Raw genomic sequence first — 22,269 nt, forward strand, 5'->3', positions numbered from 1 at the left:
CCTGGGCCACCTTCCTGGTCTGTTCATGCCACCAAAGCCACACACCAGTGTCCTCTCCTGTACCTGTATGTCTTTGATCCCTTCCACAAGACCCGGCTCTGTACCACAAAGCCCTGGTGTGAGTCTTCACTCTGCATGGTCATGCAGCATCAGATATACACTGATGTGTTTCTCTCCCAGGTGCTGTCCAGCCCAGTCCAGCTCTATGGAGGCTCTGCCACCTCCCCTGCCCTTTCTCCACTCCTAATGCCCTCTCCCCAGCAAAGCCCAGTCGGGGCTGGTCCCACAGCAGTTCCCATTGCAGGGTGCTCTGGGCAGCCACACCACAGCCTCTGCCCCTCTGAAGAGCACAGTAGCTCCTGGGGGTCAGAGAGGAGTCAGCCCCAGAGGTGGGTAAACTTGCACAGCAAAAAGAACGGAGGCACCTGTGTCTTTGCTCTCCTTTCCAGGAGAACCTTAGAGGTCTGCAACCCCTCCATTCCATCCCCTCTCCCCAGGCCAGCACAAAGCCCTGGCCCTTGAGTTCCTCAAGAGCTCTTACTGCTCCAGGCACAGAGCAGCCTTCCCAAAGATGGTGCAGCCAGAATGACGTTTCCATTTCCCATTCATTCTTTCTATGCTGAGGATGGACCTCAGACAAACCCAAAAAATATATTGCAGTAGGTTCCTTTATTTCACTTAAATACAATGGGAGACTCCCCATTTACACAAAGTCTCGGGGTCACACAAGATGGGTGAATAATTTAGCAGGAGGGAATGAAGAGTGACATTTCCTGGATCACATCAACAGTGCCAGTGGAAAAAGGAAAGGAAAATATAAAGAAGGAAAGGCAAACTTGGCCTGTCATGACACAAACTAAGAGCCCTTTGCAGGGGGAAGCAGGCAGTCTATCGCTGCTGAAAAATATCCAGTCATCAGTTTCCTCAGAGCAAACTGGAGGTCCTGGTTCCTCATGCTGTATATGATGGTGTTCACTTCTGGAGGCACCACTGAGTACACAACAGTCATCACCAGATCCAGGGTTGGGGAGGTGTCTGAGGTGGGGCATATAATATAATAATATACTACTAATAATAATATATGCTACTACTGATAATATATACATAAAATAAATCATATTCAGTGCAATCCTTCCAGAAACTCCGGTTGTGCTGAACAGCAGGTTCCAGAGAAGGGAGCACCATGGTCTCAAACAGCTCATCCCAGTAAGAGAGAGCAAATAGGACCCACACCCACCTGAGCAACCAAACCTCGCCTGCTTCTCACACGCTGGGTTGTAACCAATCTCCTTGTACACAGCCTCAGAGAAGAGTTCTTGAGCTCTCCTAGAGCCTGGGGACAGAGGCAGGGCTGGCATAGGGAAAGGCAGAGGGGCGATGGGACCCCACTGTGCTCACCCAGATCTGTTCCATGGGCCAGCACTGGACCACTCCAACAGCACAGCCCCACTGTCCTGTCCAGGAACAGCTGCCACATCCCCAGTGAGGGCCATATCGCTGTGGAGATTATCTGGGGCAGTGTGACCCTTGCATCATCCCTTCGGCAACAGCGCTCATGTTCTTCTGGTCCCTGGGTCATGCCCCCCACTCCTGTTCTTCTGGTCCCTGGGTCATGTTCCCCTTGTCTGACCCCAGAGCAACTCTCGTGTTTCCTTTTCACCTGGACCTGACCCTTTTCTGCCCCATGTCAGCCCAGAGGCCTGACACCATGGAGATGGATCCTGCTGCTCTGTGCTCCTCCTGCCTTCTCTCTTGCCCCAGAGACCCCTCCAGCACTACCCACAGCACTGCCAACCTTGGCCATTTCCCCTAGGCTAACATCTTCCCCAGTCCTGCTTTGCTGTTTCTCTCCGTGCCCCATCACTATGTCCCACTACCTCTGGGCTCTCTCCACCGCTTGCTCCTGGTGCCCTGTGGCCAGTCAATGGGGAGGTGCATGGGACAGGTGGCAGCACACAGTCTCATCCCCTCAGCTCTGCTTACTGACACCCCACAGCACCCACAGCCCTTCCAGGAGGCATCACTGGGACCTCTGTGGAAGGACCCACCTCTGCACCCGTCCCTGGCACTGAGCACTTGCCCAGCCAGAAGGGCCAGGACCAGGCAGAGAAGGGACCCAAGATGATGGAGATGATGATGGGCACGGAGAATCTCCCACTCCCAGTCAGACGGCCCCAGGTGAGATCTGCATGGGCAAGAACATGGAAGGGGCAACACCAGTCCTGGGAGAGGCAGAAGCAGCACCAGTCCGGAACCCCATCACACAAGGCAGTAGGGGGTGGAAGGCCTCAGGGGGGAGTGATGGAGAAGTTTCCACCTTGCTGAGTAAATTACAACCCTCCCAAACCCCCACACAACAACCCCAGTGCCTCCTCCTGGGAGTTTCACACTCCAGCGAGGAGCTCCTTCCACTCAACTGTGGGTCAGAGCCTGGCCCTGAGGATAGCCAGCCCTGGGGAGAGGACAAATTACCTGCTTGAGGTGGAGATGCTGCTGTTCTGGGTGTAGCTGCAGAGGAGGAGAGCTGGGCTGAGAGGGTGGGAGTGCACGTACCAGGGATCCTCCTCTCCAACACACGGTGTGTATGTCTGTAGATGTCCCTGACACATCCCACCCAAATTGCCACTCCTGTAGCACTAGAAAGACCAGGCCAGGCCAGGGTCCAGGGCCTCTGCTCTGGGTGGCAGGCACAGGCAGGCCAGGGGATAGTGCTGGAGCTGCAGGGCCCCACGAGCAGTGGCCAGAGGACATCCAGTTCCACCGAGGCTGCTCCCTGCTTGGCACCAGGTTGCTGCACTCCACAGGAACATTCTTGTTCTTGGGAGGTCAGGGGCCAAGAGGGTGAAAGGCCTTCCCCAGCTCCCTGTCAATACCCAAACAAGGGGTCCCAGCCCTGCTGCTCACCTGAGCAGCGCATGGCAGCATCTTCTTTATGCCGGCAAGCACATCCATCCCCAGGCTGCGCCCAGCAGTCCTGCAGAGATGACTCTGTCCCCCGGCACTCCACCTGCTCCAGCCAGATCGGGCCTTGCTCCACCCCAAAAGCAGCCTCATGCAGGGCAGACGCTGCGGGGCCACAGCCCAGCTGCCTGCACACCACTTGGGCATCCCGCATGTCCCAGGAGGCATTGCACCCTGTCCCCCAGGAGCCGTGATGCCAGACCTCCGCTCTGCCCAAGCACCCATCCTCGCCTCCCAGAGCATGGATCTTCTCCCTGCCTGGAGAAGGCAAAGAGCTCCCATGGCACTCAGACAGCAGGCACAGCCCTGTCAGGCAAGAGGACTATACAGAGGAGCAGCTCCCTACCTGTGCAGCTGGTGGAGTTGGGGCATGGGACCAAAGGCTCTGGAGGCATTGCAGCTCCCTGCAGACCACTTCAGCATCTTTGGGACCAACATGGGAATCACCAACAGTTTTCCACTGGTCCCCATCATGGATCTCCAGATGTCCAGAGCAGAGGCTCTTCCACCAGCTGGACAAATCCTGGGAAAAAGAGAGAAAGAAAGAGAGAAAGAAAGAGAGAAAGAAAGAGAGAAAGAAAGAGAGAAAGAAAGAAAGAAAGAAAGAAAGAAAAAGAAAGAAAGAAAGAAAGAAAGAAAGAAAGAAAAAAAGAAAGAGAGGAAGGGAGGAAGGGAAGGAGGGAGGGAGGGAGGGAGGAAGGAAGGAAGGAAGGAAACACAAAAAATGCTGGTGACAAAAACACATCCAAGACCCATTCATCTCTTCTCTACACCATCAGAGCACTCAAGAGTGTGTCTGCCACACACTCACGTCCAAAAGTACTGCTCAGACAAAGTGCTCCCACACCAGGTCCTCTGTGCTGCCCAGCACTGTTCCCCCAGCACCACAGAAGTGTAAGAAGTTGGGGTCCAGGAGAAGTGACCCAGATGATGATGACTGCTGTAGCCTACTCAGCCCCTGGAGAGCTGCAGGCCAGGCAGGACCATCATCACCTTGGTGCAACCAGAATCACACTGTGATCTCAGAGGTATTCCTGGGATGCTGGGAGGTTCCTTTTAGGTGGGAGATGTGACGGAGCACAGAAATGGAATAGCTTTTACCATGGCTTGTGCCTGTCCAGAGCCTTTCAATGCCTGCCTGATGAGAGATGTTCTCAGCCATTCTCTGCCCAGGGGTGCACAGGTCCCAGACCAATGTCCCGGCAGGTGGCAGGAGACTCGCATGTCCTCCTGGCCTCATTCTGCCTCAGAGATTGACAGCAGCACAGATGAGAGTTGGCAAGTGCTGGCAAAGACCCTGTTTCACGGGTCAGTGTGGGGAGCTGTGAGCAGGCAGGAGGGGGTGGGCAGCTGGTCAGCGCTGCCTGCATGGGGTCCTGTCCCCATAGGGCTGTCACAGCCCCAGGGATGTCCCAGTACCAGCCTTTGCATGTGGTGATACAGGAGAAGCAGCCAGAGCCAAGCAGCTGCCAAGCTCTTTAAGCCCAGCAGTGCAGGACCACACAGCCAAGTCCTGGGGACAGGCAGCAAGGGGCCCTGTGCCGCCTACTCCTCTGCCCAGGGCCCAGCACTCATGCTCTCTGAAAAGTCCCTTCAAGTCCATCAAGGTACACATGTCTCTGAGGGAGAAACAACCCAGCATAAACAACCATCTCATGCTCTTGCTCCAGGGTGTGGGGTGCCGAGCAAGTCCCCCTGCTGGTGTCCCCAGCACAGGGATCCTCAACCTTGCTGGCTGGGAACTAGCAGAATAGGTGGGGAACAATGGAGACCAACGGACACCTCAGGGCAAGGATGAAGGATTCCCCTGCAGCCCAAGACACCAACTGAAGTGGGTCTGATGCACTGTGGTAGGGTTAGTTCACCCTGGGGTTGGCTTCCTTTGGGCTTTCCCCAGGGACTGAGGTCATGAGCAATGACAGTGCCAGCTCAGCAGTTCAACCAGCATCACTGGGACATACTCCAGCTTATCCATGTTGCTCCCAAAGGGCACAGCAGGGGCCCTTCCCCCATCCCAGCCCCAAAGGTGGGGAACAGGCTGACTCCTTACCTGAACATGTCACCCCAGCATCAAAACGGTGATCACAGTTATGTTCACCCCATCCCGTCTATGTGCAGTCAGACAAGGCAGATTCAGCGGCATTACAGCCGACATCATCCATCCAAACGGGACCAGATCCTGGCCCAAAGTGTCCGTACTTAGAAGCTCCAACAGCAGAACCACAGCCCAGCTGCTTACAAACCACTGCTACATTGTTCATGCCCCAGTAGTCATCATACACGGTCCCTCACTGGCCTTGGTGTTTCACCTCCACTCTCCCAGCGCCTGCCACCATCTGCTAGTGTCATCTCCACAGCACCTTCAAACACCAACATGGGATGAGCTGGGAGAGTGCTGAGCCTCAGTGCTGCAGGTCAGGGGGAACCCCCTTCCTGCATGGAGTCAGAAGTGCCAGGGTGGGAGCCCACTCCCCTCCCGGCTGTCCCCAGTGCAGTGTGAGGGTCCCTTCTATCCCCACAAGCTGTGCAAGGCTCAGGGTGCCCAGGTCCACCACTGTTTGGTTGTTCTCCATCCCACCACACAAGGTACCTCATCCCACTCCAACGGCCACCTGCCCCTCATCCATGCCCACCCACACACTGCCCAGCCATGCACTGGGTACCCACTCCTCCCCAGCCCAGCACACTCTAAACAGCCCTGTGTACCCAGGTTTGCAGCTTCCCATGAAAACCACTTGCCCTTTCAAACCTACCCCCAGGGCTTTCCCTATTCCCACTGAGATGATCTCGAGCATCCCCCCACACACATTCCCCACTACCCTGGAGTCAGCCCAGCCCCTGCACTGGGCCAGGCCCCCCAGGAGTACATCTCTATTCTGCAGATGTTCTCCGTCCTCTTCTCTCGTGGGGCACACTCCCCTTGTGGGGTCAGGGCTCCCCTGCAACAAGGGGGTGGTGAGCAGCACACAAACCCTCTGGGGCAGCCCAGAGGTTGGCAGTGCCCTGGAGATCTCTGGGTGCTGCCATCACCAGTGAGGCCACCACTAGCTCCAGAGGCAGAGTGTTGGGAACAAGGGATCCCAAAAGGTACCCCAGGACAGGGTGTGAATCCAGCCAGGCACAGGCTTCCCTGAACACTGTAGATACTGAACACTGAGATACTCTCTCCCACCCCGACGGGCCCAGGGAAAGGCACAGGCTCCATGGAACTGAGCACCCTCTGCCCCTTGTCTCAGTAGCACCTGCAAAGAAACCCCATTTCCAGAGAGATCCCCATGACTACACTGGTACCCGCTGTCCCTGGGTGGTGGGACAAGGGCATCGGCACTTACCCCTGCACAGCTGTACCCAGAGGAGCAGCCATGGCGTCTGAGGGTACAGGAGTCTCTCTGTGCCCATCCTGAGTGTCCTGCCCTGATGGCACATCCCTCTGTGCTGCAATTCCTGACACAGCTCCAGGGAACTCTTGGGAACAATTATGTCGGGAGGGCAATATCTCTCTGCAGATGCCCCCCCAGCTACAGGAGGAGCCAACTGAAGCAGCAGCACCCTTTTAGACATTATCGGGAGCTATCTCCCCTCCGACACAGCCCAGTCCTCCAATGAACTTCTCCAGCGCCATTCATGACCATATACGAGGGATGGCTCCGCTGCAGGTGTCACATCACTGTGGTGGTGCAGTGTTACAGGACAGGGCTGGTTGTAATGGGGAAAAGTGGTTTTTCAGCCCTTGAGCCCTGCTGTGTGGACCAGGAGCACTGAGCATGTCCCATGACAGGCACATCCAAGACCCCAAGGTGTGAGTGTCCAGCCACTCCCGTGCCATAAGACCCACAGGGCTGGGACTGCACTGGGGGCTGTGTCAGGATGGGAAGGAACCAGCCCCCGTCCCTGCGACAGACCTTGCTGTGCTGGGAGCAGCAGCTGGGAAAGGGTCTTAGCCCAGGCCAGCGCCCCATCCCAAGAGTGCTGGCTCACCCACCCTTCCCTGGAGGCCCACACGGAAGGTCCCTCACAGGAGCTGGAGCTGGGACATGTCCCTGTCCTGGCAGCAGACATGCAGCCCAGAGGCTCAGACGTGTCCCTGGCTGTCAGTGTGTCACCGAGGAGCCATTATTCCCCACGAGTGGATCAGAGCTGCAGCCTGCAAGTCCACAAACCACAGCCCCCGTGCTCCCCCCGCGGCACTTGGACGGGAAGTCTGTGGTTTGCTCCTGGCGCCATGCCCAGGCACATCCCTGCAGTGCCCCCGAGCCACCCCCATGCAGACATGGGCCAAGCAGCTCCCGTCCCCCATGGTGACTCTGTGACAGCACATTGGACAGTCCGCATCGAGCTCCATGGCCACGGGGTGCCAGCGGTGACGTGAGCACTGCACCATCCTACTGCCACCACTGTGTGCCCAAGGGTTATACTGACAGTGACCTCACATCTACTGCCACTGCTGTGTGCTCGTGAGTTACACTGTCACATGAGTGTGTGCTGTATGGACTTGTGCTGACAATGGTTCTTCCAAAAAGTTGTATTTGAGTGTGGTGTAACTATTGTTTTGGTGAATTCAGGAGCACCTACACAAGCTATGTGCCAGCTCCTGGCCTGTCTTCTACTCAGCCACCGGTGATGTCATAGCATTTACATCTGATACTGGCCTGCTCCTGGCCTACAGGTTATTCAGACACCAATGACCTCAAAACCATGTACACAAACTACAGGCCTGCTCCTGCCCTATCAGCTGCTCAGGCAGCAGTGACATTACAAGCACTTACACATGCCATGGGCCTACTCCAGGCCTGTGAGCTACTCAGGCATGACTGACTGAACCATTTGGCGACCTTACAAGCACCTGTAAGGACTTGCACCTGGTCCTGGCCTACCAGTTATTCAGTCAGGAGTTACATCACAAGAACACACCCAAGCCATGTGTCTCCCTCTTGATTATCTTCTGCTCAGACACCAGTGACCTGACCACCACACATCCACCCACTTGCCGTCTGCTCACCTGCAAGACACAAAGGCACAAGCGACAGCACAAGCTGTGACACAAGCCATGTGCCTGCTCTTGGCCTATCAGCTACCTGGGTGTCAGTCATCTCGCAATCACTCACACAAGCCATGAGTCAGCTCCTGGCCTATGAGATACTCAGGCACCAGGGTCCTCACTGGCACAACCCATTTGCTATGTGCTCATGTGGTGCGTGACCACATCTGGCAGCCCCCACCCAATCACTTGATCACTCCTGACCAGAGGGATGGGGGCAGGAACTGGAAGAGCAAAAGCAAGGAAGAAAATCTCATGGGTCAAGATAAGGACAATTTAATAAATGGAGAAGTAATCACTCACAACAGGAGATGTATACTTGGCCTGTCTCTGAGCAAAGCATACCCTGAAGAACACATCTGTCCCTCCAGTTTTATTGCTGATCATGACATATGATCCCTTTGTCAGCTGGAGTCAGCTGTCCTGGCTTTTTCCCCTCCAGCTTCTTGCCACCTCCAGCCTCCACACTGTTAGGGCAGAATGAGAAACAGAGAAGACCTTGAGGCTGTGCCAGTGCTGCTCAGCAACAGCTACAATGTCAGAGTCTTGTTCAAGCTGTTCTGGCCACCAAGGCAAAGCACAGCACAGCAGGGGAACAAGAAAATTAGCTGCATCCCAGCCAGACCCAGCACACTCTCCACCCCTTATTCCATACCGTGTGCAACCTGCTCACATCCTACAGTGTTCAAGAGATTTACATCTACCACCACTCCCTTCCCCATTCTTTGACATGATACATGCAGCACACTGGGTTTGGCTGATATGGCTTAGGTAGACTTGGACAAGTCCCAGCACACTGGGTTTGGCTGATATGGCTTAGGTAGACTTGGACAAGTCCCAGCACACTGGGTTTGGCTGATATGGCTTAGGTAGACTTGGACAAGTCCCAGCACACTCCTGACTTCTCCCTTCACTCAGTCAGCCAGAGGTTTTTGAAATATTCAATCAGGTTATGAGCCTTAGGACAAGGAAGACCACCCCACAGTGGTCTTACAGGCAGCTGGGAGAGCCCTCACAACCATGAGGAAAGAGAGATCCCTCCCACCCTTCCTCTGTTTGTCACCTCGAAATCCAGTTTGAGGTTAATGGGTTCTATGGCGAGTTCCTCTGCTTCACATGGTCTTTTTTGAGATCCCCTTCGGGTCTTTTCCATATTGTCTCCATGCATATATTCTGCTGAAGATGGCATTTTATCCTGGTTTTCCAGGCAGTTTGCCTGTGTATTGCAGCACCAAGAAGAGCTCAGAGCCTGACCCAGTAAACCCACATGGCCCATCCTGCTGGGCTCGGCTGAGGTGCGGGGGCCTTCCAGTCTGGCTCACAGGACTGGGCTTTTCCCTTTATGTTAAAGGATTTGTGCTGAGGACCCCTTGGTGGCCTCCTGCGGGGTGGGAGCGGAAGGACATAGCCCCTGGGCATGATCCAGCTTGTCTTTGTCCTCCTCACCTTCATGAAGCTCCTTCCACCCCAGACATCTGTGGGCTGCTTCTGTTCCTGCTGAAGTGGGGGCTTTGACTCATCCTTATATTTTTCTTTTAGTTCATGTTTAAACTCTGTTTGTTCATTCCATTAGGTCTTATTGAAGAAGGTTTTATCCGGTTTATATGTATGTTATAATGGCTATACGTATATTTAATTTGTCTGGTTTTACATATTTTTGTAAATATATAAAATGTATACACACATATACATGTATAGAGGTATATATGCATTTAAATACAATATCTTTTCATTAAAAAAAAAAATATATATATACTGGCTGCTCATGGCTTGGATGGGCATACTCTTCACTGCGAGAAAAAACAGTGGGATGGCCAGGCCCAAAAAGTTGTGGTGAATGGGGTCAAATCCAGTTGGCAGCCAGTAGTGAGTGGTGTTCCCTAGGGCTCAGTATTGGGGCCAGTTCTGTTTAATATCTTTCTCGATGATCTGGACCAGGGGATTGAGTGCACCTTCAGTAAGTTTGCAGATGACATCTAATTGGGTGGGAGTGTTGATCTGCTGGAGCGTAGGAAGGCCATACAGAGGGATCTGGACAGGCTGGATCAATGGACTGAGGCCAATTGTATGAAGTTTAACAAGGCCAAGTGCCAGGTCCACTTGGTTCAAAACAAACCTAGGTAGTGCTACAGGCTCGGGGAAGAGTGGCTGGAAAGCTACCCGGCAGAAAAGGACCTGGGTGTGTTGATCTACTACAGCTGAATATAAGCCAGATGTGTGCCCAGGTGGCCAAAAAGGCCACCAGCATCCTGTCATGTAGTATCACTAGTGTGGCCAGCAGGACCAGGGCAGTGACTGTCTCCCTCTACTGGGCACTGGGGAGGCCAAACCTTGAATCCTGGGGTCAGTTTTGAGCCCCTCACTGCAAGAAAAACTTTGAGGTGCTGGAGCAAGTTCAGAGAAGATAATGGAGCTGGTGAGGGGGCTGAAGCACAAGTCTGATGGGGAGCAGCTGAGGGAACTGGGCCTGTTCAGCCTGAAGGAGGCTGAGGGGAGACCTTCTCAATCTCTACAACTACCTGAAAGGAGGGCTTAGCAAGGTGGGAGTCATTTTCTTTTCCCAGCTAGCAAGTGATAGGAGAAGGGAAATGGCTTCAAATTGCACCAGGAGAGGTTTAGATTGGATATTAGGAAATTTATTCACTGAAGTGTTTGTCATATATTGGAGAGGCTACCCAGGGAAGTGGCTGAGTCATCATCCTTGAAGGTATTTGAAAGACATGTAGATGAGGTGCTTAGTGACATGGTTTACAGGTGGGGTCTGCAGCATCAAGTTTACGGTTGGGCGTGATGACCTTAAAGGTCTTTTCCAATCTACACGATTCTACGATTCCATGATTCTATGATTTTTCTGTATATTTAGCTATACAACATTATATATTTTTTCCCTATACTTACATAGAAAGACAGACAACTTGTCTCCAGCAGGTCCTCTGTGACAGCATCCAGTCCAGACATGGACTTCAGAGACACTGACTCTTCTGGAGGTGGCACTGAATACTCATGGTTAGGCAGTGAAGCTCTGCCTGAAAACAGGAGAAATTTTCACATGTGCTTAAAAGTATGAGCAGGACCTCGTCAACTGAAACAGTTTAATACTTTTAATAAAATGAGAGTGTTTGCCCATGATATCAAATTAAGACATTTTCAGGATGCACATTAATAGCAAGAGGAGAACTACTGACCTTCTATTCCATTTGCATTGTCAGCACTCTCTGTTAGGCTGTGCATTTTATCTCCCTCATCTTTGACATATTTCTAACTGTCCTAACTAAAGTGACCATATATAAAGTCACATTTCCAGCAGTGTATCTGCACATAAGCACTTGCACTTACTCTCTGGATTTCCCTCCCCCTTACTCTTTGATTATTCAGAGACCTTTCAGCAATCCAGTTGATGCTTTCAGCTTCAGGGAGTTAAAAGTTTGCCTTTCTTTCAGTAGTCTGTCGAATTCTGTCTTCAATCAAGTCTTTAATTGTGCTAATTTTATAATATCGTTTCTGTCTAAAACATTTTTTGCGTGGTAATGCCTTGTGGAATGTGAAGCTCATTGGTGACCACTTCTACTTGGCATACAGTTGAGAAATACGTTCTCTTTTAATGGTGAATCTTGACAGTTCTATTTTGTTTGTTTAAAAATAAGAAAAATCCCTCTTTGCCTTTGTGCAGCCAGGTCTCTAAGGAAAGCAGGTTGGAGCTGGTGCAAAGGAGCTGTAACATCCAGCTGCAGACCTCAGTGCAGAAGTCTGATGTAAGGGAAAGGGTTGCAAGTCCTAGGTGGTCAATGAGAGAAATGATGGGGCTGGGGAGGTGAGGAGCAAGGTTGTCCACACTGTGTAAGACCTCCAGGTACAGCTTCTCCAACCAGTCCAAACCAACTTTGGAGACAATCTGGATCAACATCAAAGAGGAAATGCTTCTATCACCTACTCTCTAAATTGAAAAAACATTTTACTACACTCTTTAAAAGTTATTTTTCTTAGAAGCTCTTTAAAATCTTTCTCAATAACTACACTAGGAAACCACACTAATTAACTGTACAAGACTAGAAGACAATTACGGAAAGAAACATGGTTTGTTAGGGCTTTCTTCAGTGTAATGAGCCCTGTGGTGCATTTATTGTTGAGTCCTTCAGCCTCAGGTGCTGAGAGGAGATTGCACAAACCTTTCCAGAAGTCAAAGTCAAAAGAAAGTAATCCTAAGTACCTTGAAGTATTAATGAATTCCACTGAGGACCCTGGTTTTGTCTGATGAAGCGGAGAGGCCAAGCCCTGACCCCAGCCCCTGGAAAGGCAGATCCTGTCCCTCACACTTTGCTCAGGGCTCTTCCTGGGACAGGAAGATGTAGGGTGTGTGATGCTGAGTGAAGGACAATGGTGTGACACTTCTCAGCCTTACTGGGGGTTGCAAGGAGGCAGTGAGGCCCGTCCAGTGCCTGAGGACAACATGTCTCCTCATAAGCCTTGGTGGCAGAGAAAATTGCCATGGCCAAAAAGACAAAATCTTGGGTTCTCTTGGTGACTTCCAGCCTTGCCAGAGCCCTTTGCCATCTCCACCACAGGTCATCCTGCACTGTACCACAGCTGCTTCTGTTTCCCTGCAGGCTGTAGACACCCATCTCACTTCCTCACCTTGCTCTCATTCTGGTACTTCCATACATTCAGTGACATCTGTCTGGCTTCACTGCGTTCCTTGAAACACAAAGAGATGGATTGATCTCATACTCCTTCTGGATGATTTATCGTACCACAACACTACTCTTTGAGTGACATTTCTTCCTCCTCATCCAGTCTGCGCTGTGCGGTAGTGTTTCTCTCTCCTGCTGTTTCCTACCTCCAAGGAAACCTCTGCTGTCTGGGAAATAACCCTTCAAGCACAAACCCAAACCCACCAGCCTTCTTGTGGCCTTTCACCTGACCAAACAGAAGTAACCTCACCATGCTCTTTCAAGGCTGCTCACCTTTCAGCTTCTCAGGTAAACACAACTAAGCCGTGTACCTGCTGCTTTCCCATCACATACTCAGGCAGAAGAGACGTGACAGCCAATCAGCCCCCTTTATGGAGTGATCCCAGGTCCTTCAGCAGAGTCAGTGTATCAGCCAGGTGCCTTCTGCTGCCCTGCCAGAGACACCGGTAGTTGTGAGCTTAATAGTACATGCCCCAGCCATGAAGTCAAGGGCTGACCTATCAGCTATTTCAGAAAGAAGTGACCTCACAGTCACTTTCTCAGCCACGTTCCTGCTGCTGGCCCATCATGTCCAGAGACAGAAGTGACCTCACAGCCCCCTCCACAGCCATTGGCTTCCTACTGGATTGTGAGTTCCTGCGACACAACTGACCACAGTATGTTGTACCCAACCATCGGCCTCCTTGTGGTCCAGAACCTGAGCAGATAAATGTAAGCTGGTTTCATAAAATATATCTTATAGATTTCCTACCAAGGGTTTGAGTGGAGAAACATTCCTCAGAGGAACTGCTTTGTTTATACTGATGCATTTATATCTCTGCTTCTGCCTCTCTGTTTATTCTTCTTCCTCTGTCTATTCTGTCTTCAAAGAGCTCTCCAAGGAAAAGATTCATGAAATCCTAGAATAACGCAGATTGGAAGAGACCCCTGAATACCATTGTGCTGGGTCTGGCTGGGATGGAGTTAACTTCCTCCATGCAGCCCATACCCTGCTGTGCCCTGTGCTCTTGGCTACAACAGTATTGATTGTGCACTGATGGTTTGGATGTTACTGAGCAGTGCTCACACTGCATGAAGGCTGTGTCTCCAATCCCAGAAAGGCTGGTAGCATAGGGGCGGACAAATGGTTGGGAGGGAACACAGATGGGACAGCTTACCTGAAGTGACCAAAGGGATATTCCATATCATATGACATCATGCTCAGCAATAAAAGCTTAGAGAAACGGATGAGGAGAGGGAGGGGATGACATTCATTATTGAGACTTTTGTCTTCCAAAGCAACTGCTGCATGTACTAAATCCTTGCCTCCCAGGAGGTGGCTGCACATTGTCTGTTGATGGGATATAGAGAATAAATCTCCTTGGGTTCTGGTTTTCTTCTGTGTGTGGCCTTTGCTTTTTCCCTTTTTTCCCCACTTTTTCTTTTTTTTCTGCTTTAAACTGCCTTTATTGTGACCTATAAGTTTTTCCTCAGCAGGCACCAACTCCCACTTGTTTTACTCAGAGAAATGAGCTGTATGCAGACACAGAAGGATGTTTCTTAATTGTAAATAAAAATGAGAGACATAGTTCAATGAAAAAGAAAGCACATTCCTCAGCTGTGTATTATGTCCACATTAGCTCTGGATTCCAATTACAATATTCATAAACCTTAGACTGATAGAGAACACATTTTCATGTCCAAAACAGATGGCACAACCCCTCAGAGCACTCCCTGCTTGGACCTGTTTGTCCATATTCAGTCTCACAGTGAGTCACACACTGAAGTCATGAGCTCCCCTGATTCACAAAGGGAAGCAAAGAGACAAAGTGAATGAAATGCTCTTTTCAACAGCTAAAATTGCGCTAGTCCAAATACATCAGGGTTACAGGAACATTTTCAGGTTTTCTCATTTCTTACAAGGTAAATTACACACAACTCCATTGTAGATGAAGGCAGGGATGAGAGCAATGTTGGAAACCTTGGGTGCAATTGCCCAGGTTTCCTTGCCTAGTTAAGAAAGAGAAATCAGTTATCTCAACTGAGACACCTTGACCTTCTCTGCTTGCTCACCAGCATCTGCTTCAGGAACATTCCCGTAGGTCCTGGGTCACATTTCTCTGTCACACATAAGGGCTTCAGCTACCCCCAGGTATCTTTGAGGCAGTGGCCACCTCTGTGTGGGTGACTGCATCAACATCTGAATGAAGGTGTCAGGCTAAAGTTGAAATATATACAGAAAAGATATCTATGTAATAACTGTGTAAGAAGTCTTCATTTTCAGAATTGTGAGGTAAATCTATACATTCTCATTATTTTTGTCATAGGCCATGGACATGAACAAGTGAGATGATGGCATTTTCTCTCACGCTTTGTAAATATATATTTATACAGCCCAATTCCAAAAGTACATTTCTCCCAACACTTGGAATAGAGAAATTTTTCTGCAGAGCTGTAACCCAGCCAGAATGTCCCTAAGCTGTGTCAATTCAAGGGTCTCATCCATCCCAGGACCTGGACTTTGGATTTGTCCTTCTTGGATATCGTGAGGGTTCCCATCGACCCATCTCTCCAGTCTGTTTGTCCTTGAAAAGAGAATATGTTGGGGGTTGATGTGAAAAGCCTTGCTCTTGTCCCAGTTGAGTACTCTCCCCTCACCCACACATGTGGTCCTTTCATCATAGGAAGCAATGAGGATGGTCTTGCATAATCATCCCTGGGTTCAACCAGGCACCATCTCTTTCACAAATCCAGAAACGCAGTCCCAGAGGACACACTCTGGGATATGTGTCTCATCCAAAGTGAAGCTAAACAGCCTTTAGCTCCTCAGATCATGCTCTGGGCCTTGTTGAAAAGTACATGCAACATTTTCTTTTTGCCAGTCATCAGAGAATCCCCCTAGTCTCCATGACTTTGGTGGTGACTGGCCCCACTGTGACATCATCTTGCTCTCTCAGCACCCTTGGATGCAGCCCTTCTGGTCCCATGGACTGATAAGGGTTGAGCTTGCTCAAGTGACCCAAAACTTGATTCCTATCTGCAATTGGTTGTTCTCCAGAGTCCTGCCTTGAGGCACAAAAGCTTGAAGGACTTTGCTGGTGAAGACTGAGGCAAAGGTGACATAGACTATCTCACCTACCTATCTCACCTCATCTGTCTACACCTACTTTGACTAAATGTTGAGGAAGACACTTCAAGTAAGTCAGAGGTGCCACAACTATTGCTATGAAAAAAAAAAAAAAATGGAAGATCGTTCTCATAGGAGACTCCCTTCTGCAGGGAACAGAAGGCTCAATATGCAGACCAGACCCACTTCTTAGGGAAGTCTGCTGCCTCCTTGGGGCCAGGGTGAAAGACATGAAAAGAAAATTTCCTGCCCTGGTAGGGCCCTCAGGTTACTATTCGTTACTAATTTTTCAGGTATGCAGTGCTGAGACTGAAATGGGAAATCCAAAGACAATAAAGTGGGACTTCAGGGCCTTGGGATGACTGGTTAAGGGATCAGGAGCACAAGTAGTGTTCTCCTCTGTTGCAAACCCAGGGAGCAGCATGCCAGCATTTGAGGAATAGGGTGTCAGTGAGGCCCTTTGGTCTGCTGTCTTAGTAGAGGTAGGGGATGGGGAATCATGCAGTAGAAGAGACACAAGGGTTATAGGTGTGTTAGAAACCATCCAAATATCTGAGGATGGCCCCAAAAGAATTAGGATTTCTCACTGCAAAAAGGTGGTGGGATCAATAGCCCAGCTGCAGTGCACCTGTGGAAACGTAGACAGCACGGGCAGCAAACAGGAGGAACTAGAAGCCATTGTGCAACAGAAAAAACATTATATAGTTGCCATCACAGAAACATGGTGGGATGACTCCCACAACTGGAGTGCTACATTGGATGGCTGTAAACTCTTCAGAAGGGATAGGCAAGGAAGGAGAGGAGGTGGAGTAGCCATGTATGTTAGGGAGTGTTTTGATTGTCTGGAGCTTGATGAGAGTGATGATACGCTTGAGTGTTTATGGGTGAGAACAAAGGGGAGGCCAAGGAGGCAGATATCCTGGTGGGAGTCTGTTATAGACCATACAACCAGGATGAAGAGGTAGATGAAATAATCTGCAGGCAGCTGGGAGAAGTCACATGATTGCTAACCCTTGGCCTTCTGGGGGCCTTCAACCTACCAGATGTCTGCTAGAAATACAACACAGCAGAGAAAAAACTGTCTAGAAGCTTCCTGGACTTCCTGATACAGCTGGTCACTGAAACAACTAAGGAAGGCACCCCACTGGACCTGTTGTTTGTGAATAGAGAAGGACTCACAGATAATGTGTTAGGTGGAGGTCATCTTAGCCATAGTGATTTCTAGTCTTGGAGAAGTAAGGAGGGTGGTCAGCAGAACTTCTGCTTGGGACTTCTGAAGGACAGACTTTGATCTGCTGAGGAGGATGGTTGGCAGAGTCCCTTAGGAGGCAGTCCTGAAGAATAAAGGGATCCAGAAAGGCTGGTTGCTCTTCAGGAAGGTAATCTTACAGGCGCAGAAGCAGCCTGTCCCCGTGTGCTGAAAGACTGGGGAGAAGGCTGACCTGGCTGAATAGAGAACATCAGCTGGAATTTGGGAGTAAAAGGAGAACTTATAATATTTGGAAGAAGGAGGAGGCTACTCAGGAAGACTACAAGGATGCTGTGAAGTTATGCAGGGAGAAAATGAGAAAGGACGAAGCTCAACTACACCTGAATCCAGCTACTGCTGTAAAAGGGAACAAAAAATTCTTTTATAAATACATCAGCAAGAAAAGGAGGTCTAAGGAGAATCTCTGCCCTCTGGTGGATGCAGGGGAAAACATAGCGACAGAGGATGAGGGAAAGGCCGCGGTACTAAATGCCTTCTTTGCCTCAGTCTTTTATAGTCAGACTAGTTGTGTTCCAGGTAAACAGCCCCCTGAGTGGGAAAATAGGGACAGGGAGCAGAATGAAGCCCCAATAACCAAAGGGCAATGGTTGGCCACCTACTACACCACTTAGACACCCACCAGTCTACGTGGCCAGATGGGACGGCGGAGGTAATCACCAAGCCAGCTTTCCATTATCCATGAGCAATTCTGTTTAACTGGGGAGGTCCCAGTTGGCTGGAAGTTGGCAAACATGATGCCAACCTACAAGAAGAGTCGGAAGGAGGATCAGGGGAATTATAGGCTTGTCAGTCTGACGACGGTGCCAGGAAAGGTCATGGAACTGATCATCCTGAGTGACATCATGCAGCACATACAAGACAACCAAGCAATCAGGCCCAGTCAGCAGGAGTTTATGAAAGGCATGTCCTGCTTGACCAACCTGATCTCCTTCTATGACAAGGTAACCTGCTTAGTGGATGAGGGAAAGGCTGTGGATATTGTTTACTTAGACTTCAGTAAAGCCTTTGACACTGTATCCCACAGCATTCTCCTGGAGAAGCTGCAGCTCATGGCCTGGATGGATGTATCTGTGGTGGATAAAGAACTGGTTGGAGGGCTGGGCCCAAAGACTTGTGGTGAACAGACTTAAATCCAGTTGGCGGTTGGTAATGAGTGGTGTTGGCCAGGGCTCAGTTCTGTTTAATCTCTTTATCAATGATCTGGATGAGGGCATTGAGTGCACCCTCAGCAAGTTTGTAGATGAGACCAAGTTGGGTGGGAGTGTTGATCTGCTAGAAGGTAGGAAGGCACTACAGAGGTATCTGGACCTGCTGGATCGATGGGCTGAGGCCAGTTGTATGAGGTTCAACAAGGCCAGGTGCTGAGTCCTGCACTTGGGTCACAACAACGCAAAGCAACCCTGCAGGCTTGGGGAAGAGTGGCTGGAAAGCTGCCCCATGGAAAAGGATCTGCGAAGGTTGGTTGACAGCTGCTGAATATGAGCCATCGTGTGCCCAGGTGGTCAAGAAGGCCACCAGCATCCTGGCTTGTATCAGGAATAGTGTGGCCAGCAGGACCAGGGCAGTGACAGTCCCCTGTACTCATAGCTGGTGAAGCACCACCTTGAATACTGTGTTCGGTTTTGGGCCCCTCATGACAAGAAAGACACCGAGGTGCAGGAAAGAGTTCAGAGAAGGGCAACAAAGCTGGTGAGGAGCCTGGACCACAAGTATGGCTGAGGGACCTAGGGGGGTTTAGCCTGGAGAAAAGGAGGCTTATTGCTCTCTACAACTACCTGAAAGGAGGTTGTTGCAAGGTGGGTGCTGGTCTCTTCTCCCGAGTACCAAGTGATAAGATGAGAGGAAAAGTCCTCAAGTTGCTCCATGGAGGTTTAGATTGGATATTAGGAAGTACATCTTCACGGAAAGGGTTCTAAAGCACTGGAACAGGTTGCCCAGGGAAGTGGAGGACTCACCATCTCTAGAGGTGTTTAAAATACGTATAGATAAGGTTCTTAGGGACATGGTTTAGAGGTGGACTTGGCAGTGTTGGGGCAATGGTTTGACAGGATGATCCTAAAGGTCTTTTTCCATCTAAATTAATTCTATGATTCCATGGTTAGATGGATAGATGGATGGATGGACGGGTGGAGGCAGAGAAGGGGCATCAGCCTTCCTATCAGCCTGTGGGGCCAGCCTTGGCATGAGGAAACCTCTCTCCCTGTGTCCTTGATCTTAACATCATAGAATCACAGAACAGTTTGGGTTGGAAAGGACCTTTAAAGGTCATCTAGTCCACTCCCCTGCTGTAAGCAGGGACATCTTCAACTAGATCAGGTTGCTCAGAGCCCTGTCCAGCCTGGTCTTGAATGTCTCCAGGGATGGGGCATCTGCCACCTCTCTGGGCAACCTTTCCCAGTGTTTTACCACCCTCATTTTAAAAACTTTCTTCCTCATGTCTAGCCTGAATCTCCCCTTTTTGAGTTTAAAACCATTACCCAGAGTTGCTCCTTTGCTCTTGTCCATAGAAGGTATCTGCCTCCAAAGAACCTTTCCACAGGGGAGTGTGTCTGTGCTGGCCTGAATGACTGTCCCTCCCCCTCCTTGAGTGACCACAGGGTCCCGATCTGGTGGTGCTACTTTGCATTGGGAGCAGACTGACGTGCATGAAAACCATGGTGAGACAGTCCAAGGCAAATTCCTGTAGGTCCTTCACTATCTCCAGGGGCACTGGGCACCCATAGATGAAGGTTCAAACCAGGACCATTGCTTAACATGTTGCCCCATGCCCTCCTCCTCTTAGCCCGTGAATAACCCAAGCAAAGCAGCACGGCCTTGTTGGTGGAATTTCTTCAGCCTGACCACTGAAGAGTCCAACCTCCAAACACAGGAACTGAGGAAATCCCCTTTTATTACAGAGGTGTAACACTGGAGACGAGCTGTACCATGATCCCAAACACACATAAATAAGCCTCTGGATCAGACAGATGGGGTTCATGCCTCTGGAGAAGTTTAGTGGATGCAGACATTCCTGGACAAACATGGTTATCACAGATAAAATGCCCAAAGCATGAGAGATTCCCGAAATGAACTGGAAATCACTTCTGAAGTGACAAGGGCAAATTATCTCTGCCAACAGGAAAATGAAAGAATCAGCTTCTTCAGAGCAACTTTCAGCTCCAGGTTCCTCATGCTGTAGATGAGGGGGTTCACTGCTGGAGGCACCACCGAGTAGAGAACCGCCACGACCAGATCCAGGGATGGGGAGGAGATGGAGGGGGGCTTCAGGTAGGCAAATGCACCGGTGCTGACAAACAGGGAGACCACGGCCAGGTGAGGGAGGCATGTGGAGAAGGCTTTGTGCTGTCCCTGCTCAGAGGGGATCCTCAGTACGGCCTTGAAGATCTGCACGTAAGACACCCCAATGAAAACAAAACATCCAAATGCTACTAAGACACTAATCACAAGAAACCCAACTTCCCTGAGGTAGGCGTCTGAGCAGGAGAGCTTCAGGATTTGAGGAATTTCACAGAAGAACTGGTCTACAGCATTGCCCTTGCAGAGTGGTAGAGAAAATGTGTTGGCAATGTGCAGCACAGCACTGAGAAATGCAGTGCCCCAGGCAGCTGCTGCCATGTGGACACAAGCTCTGCTGCCCAGGAGGGTCCCGTAGTGCAGGGGTTTGCAGATGGCAATGTAGCGGTCGTAGGCCATGATGGTGAGAAGTGAAAACTGTGCTCCAACCAAGAAGGCAAACAGGAAGACTTGGGCGGTGCATCCTGCATAGGAAATGGTCCTGGTGTCCCAAATGGAATTGACCATGGATTTAGGTAGAGTGGTAGAGATGGAGCCCAGGTCAATGAGAGAGAGGTTGAGGAGGAAGAAGTACATAGGGGTGTGGAGGTGCTGGTCACAGGCTATGGTGGTGATGATGAGGCCGTTGCCCAGGAGGGCAGCCAGGTAGATGCCCAGGAAGAGCCAGAAGTGCAAGAGCTGCAGCTCCCGTGTCTCTGAGAATGCCAGGAGGAGGAACTGGGTGATGGAGCTGCTGTTGGACATTTGCTGTTTCTTGCCATGGGGGCTCTGTTCAAAAAAGGAAATGATAACCTAAAATGAGGGAAGACTCCTCTGAGCAAAGCCACTCCATTTTTCAAAGAAATCACCCCCAATTTAAATGCATTTCCTTTCTCTGGTCTATGCTGGCCGAGTATGCTGTGGGGAGCAGGACCTCTGGCCATGTGCTGCCAAGCAGCCAGCTTTACTATGCTGCAGTGGGGACATGGGAGCTGGTTTGTCACAGTTCCACCGTTTACAGGGAATGCCAAATGTAATTCGCCTTGAATGGAAAAGTTCAGTATCTGCACTCATGATTGTCAAGAGCTTGGGCTGCAGAGGAGAAAATAAGCTTGTCTTTATAATTAGTTTGTCTGTGGTCCTTATTGTCTACCACTATGTCCGGTGAGGGGAGTGGGGCTTAGGGGTAGAAATCCTCATTTATACTACTGAAAATGCGAATAATCTTGAGACAGGACAGGCGAAAGGGCTCAGCAGCTTGCTGTAGCTCAGTGCAGAGTCAGGAGAGCATCAGTCTTTAACTCGCTTGACCTCTGCTTTCACTTGTGCCACCTTGAAGATGACTTCACACACAAATTACTCTTTAAAAACCCGAAACAACTGGACTCGTATGGGAGCATGGGAGCACTGTTTGAAAGGGCAGATCTGCAAATTCTTCTCTGTCTCAGCCTGGTGGTGGATTTGTGAGGAAGAGAGCAGGACACGACCCCTCACCGAGAGGGGCAAAGGACTCTGTGAGGAGAGTGCTGACCCTCAAGAATCATGGAATTACAGAATCATTTTAGTTGGAAGAGACTATTAAGATTATTAAGTCCAACCCAAACTGAAATCTAGCACTAAACATGTCCCTAAGAGTCTCATCTATACATCATTTAAAGTAAAGGCTCAACACTCCCTGGGATCCTACAGGAGAGCTGGGCCTTTCTGGGGGCAGCTTGCAAGCCCAGCAGGACACACAGAGCAGAGAAGAGCAGAGCAGAGCAGAGCAGATGGGATGTCCTAATCAAGAGAATGAGATCATTGCCCAGCAGACAACACCCAGCAGACATCTACAGAGAAGGACCAAAAGAGAGCTCCGGCACACACTCTGCTCTACTGCCTGTAGCTGTCTCTGCCTGGAGCTGTTTCTCTCTCATCAGGTCTCCTCACTGTC

General features: G+C 50.4%; 1 protein-coding gene across 1 annotated transcript; it reads right to left on the reverse strand.

The window, feature by feature from the left end:
- Positions 1 to 856: 856 nt before the first annotated feature.
- On the reverse strand, positions 857 to 21,101 carry LOC135997047 (olfactory receptor 14A16-like). Its single transcript, XM_065649441.1, has 2 exons — positions 20,214 to 21,101; positions 857 to 934 (listed from the first exon to the last, which is right to left on the reverse strand). The coding sequence occupies exons 1-2, from the start codon at positions 21,099 to 21,101 to the stop codon at positions 857 to 859; spliced, it is 966 nt and encodes a 321-aa protein (XP_065505513.1).
- Between the last annotated feature and the right edge of the window lie 1,168 nt (positions 21,102 to 22,269).

This window comes from Caloenas nicobarica, chromosome 21 (genome assembly GCF_036013445.1).
Source record: "Caloenas nicobarica isolate bCalNic1 chromosome 21, bCalNic1.hap1, whole genome shotgun sequence".
Classification (NCBI taxonomy): Eukaryota; Metazoa; Chordata; class Aves; order Columbiformes; family Columbidae; genus Caloenas; species Caloenas nicobarica.

Excerpts from the sequence above, each read along its gene's own strand:
- LOC135997047 (XM_065649441.1), bottom strand. The coding sequence starts at position 21,101 with ATGTCCAACAGCAGCTCCATCACCCAGTTCCTCCTCCTGGCATTCTCA. Across the intron at positions 935-20,213 it reads TGAGGAACCTGGAGCTGAAA|TTTGCTCTGAGGAAACTGAT; the intron begins GTTGCTCTGAAG and ends CAGGACCTCCAG.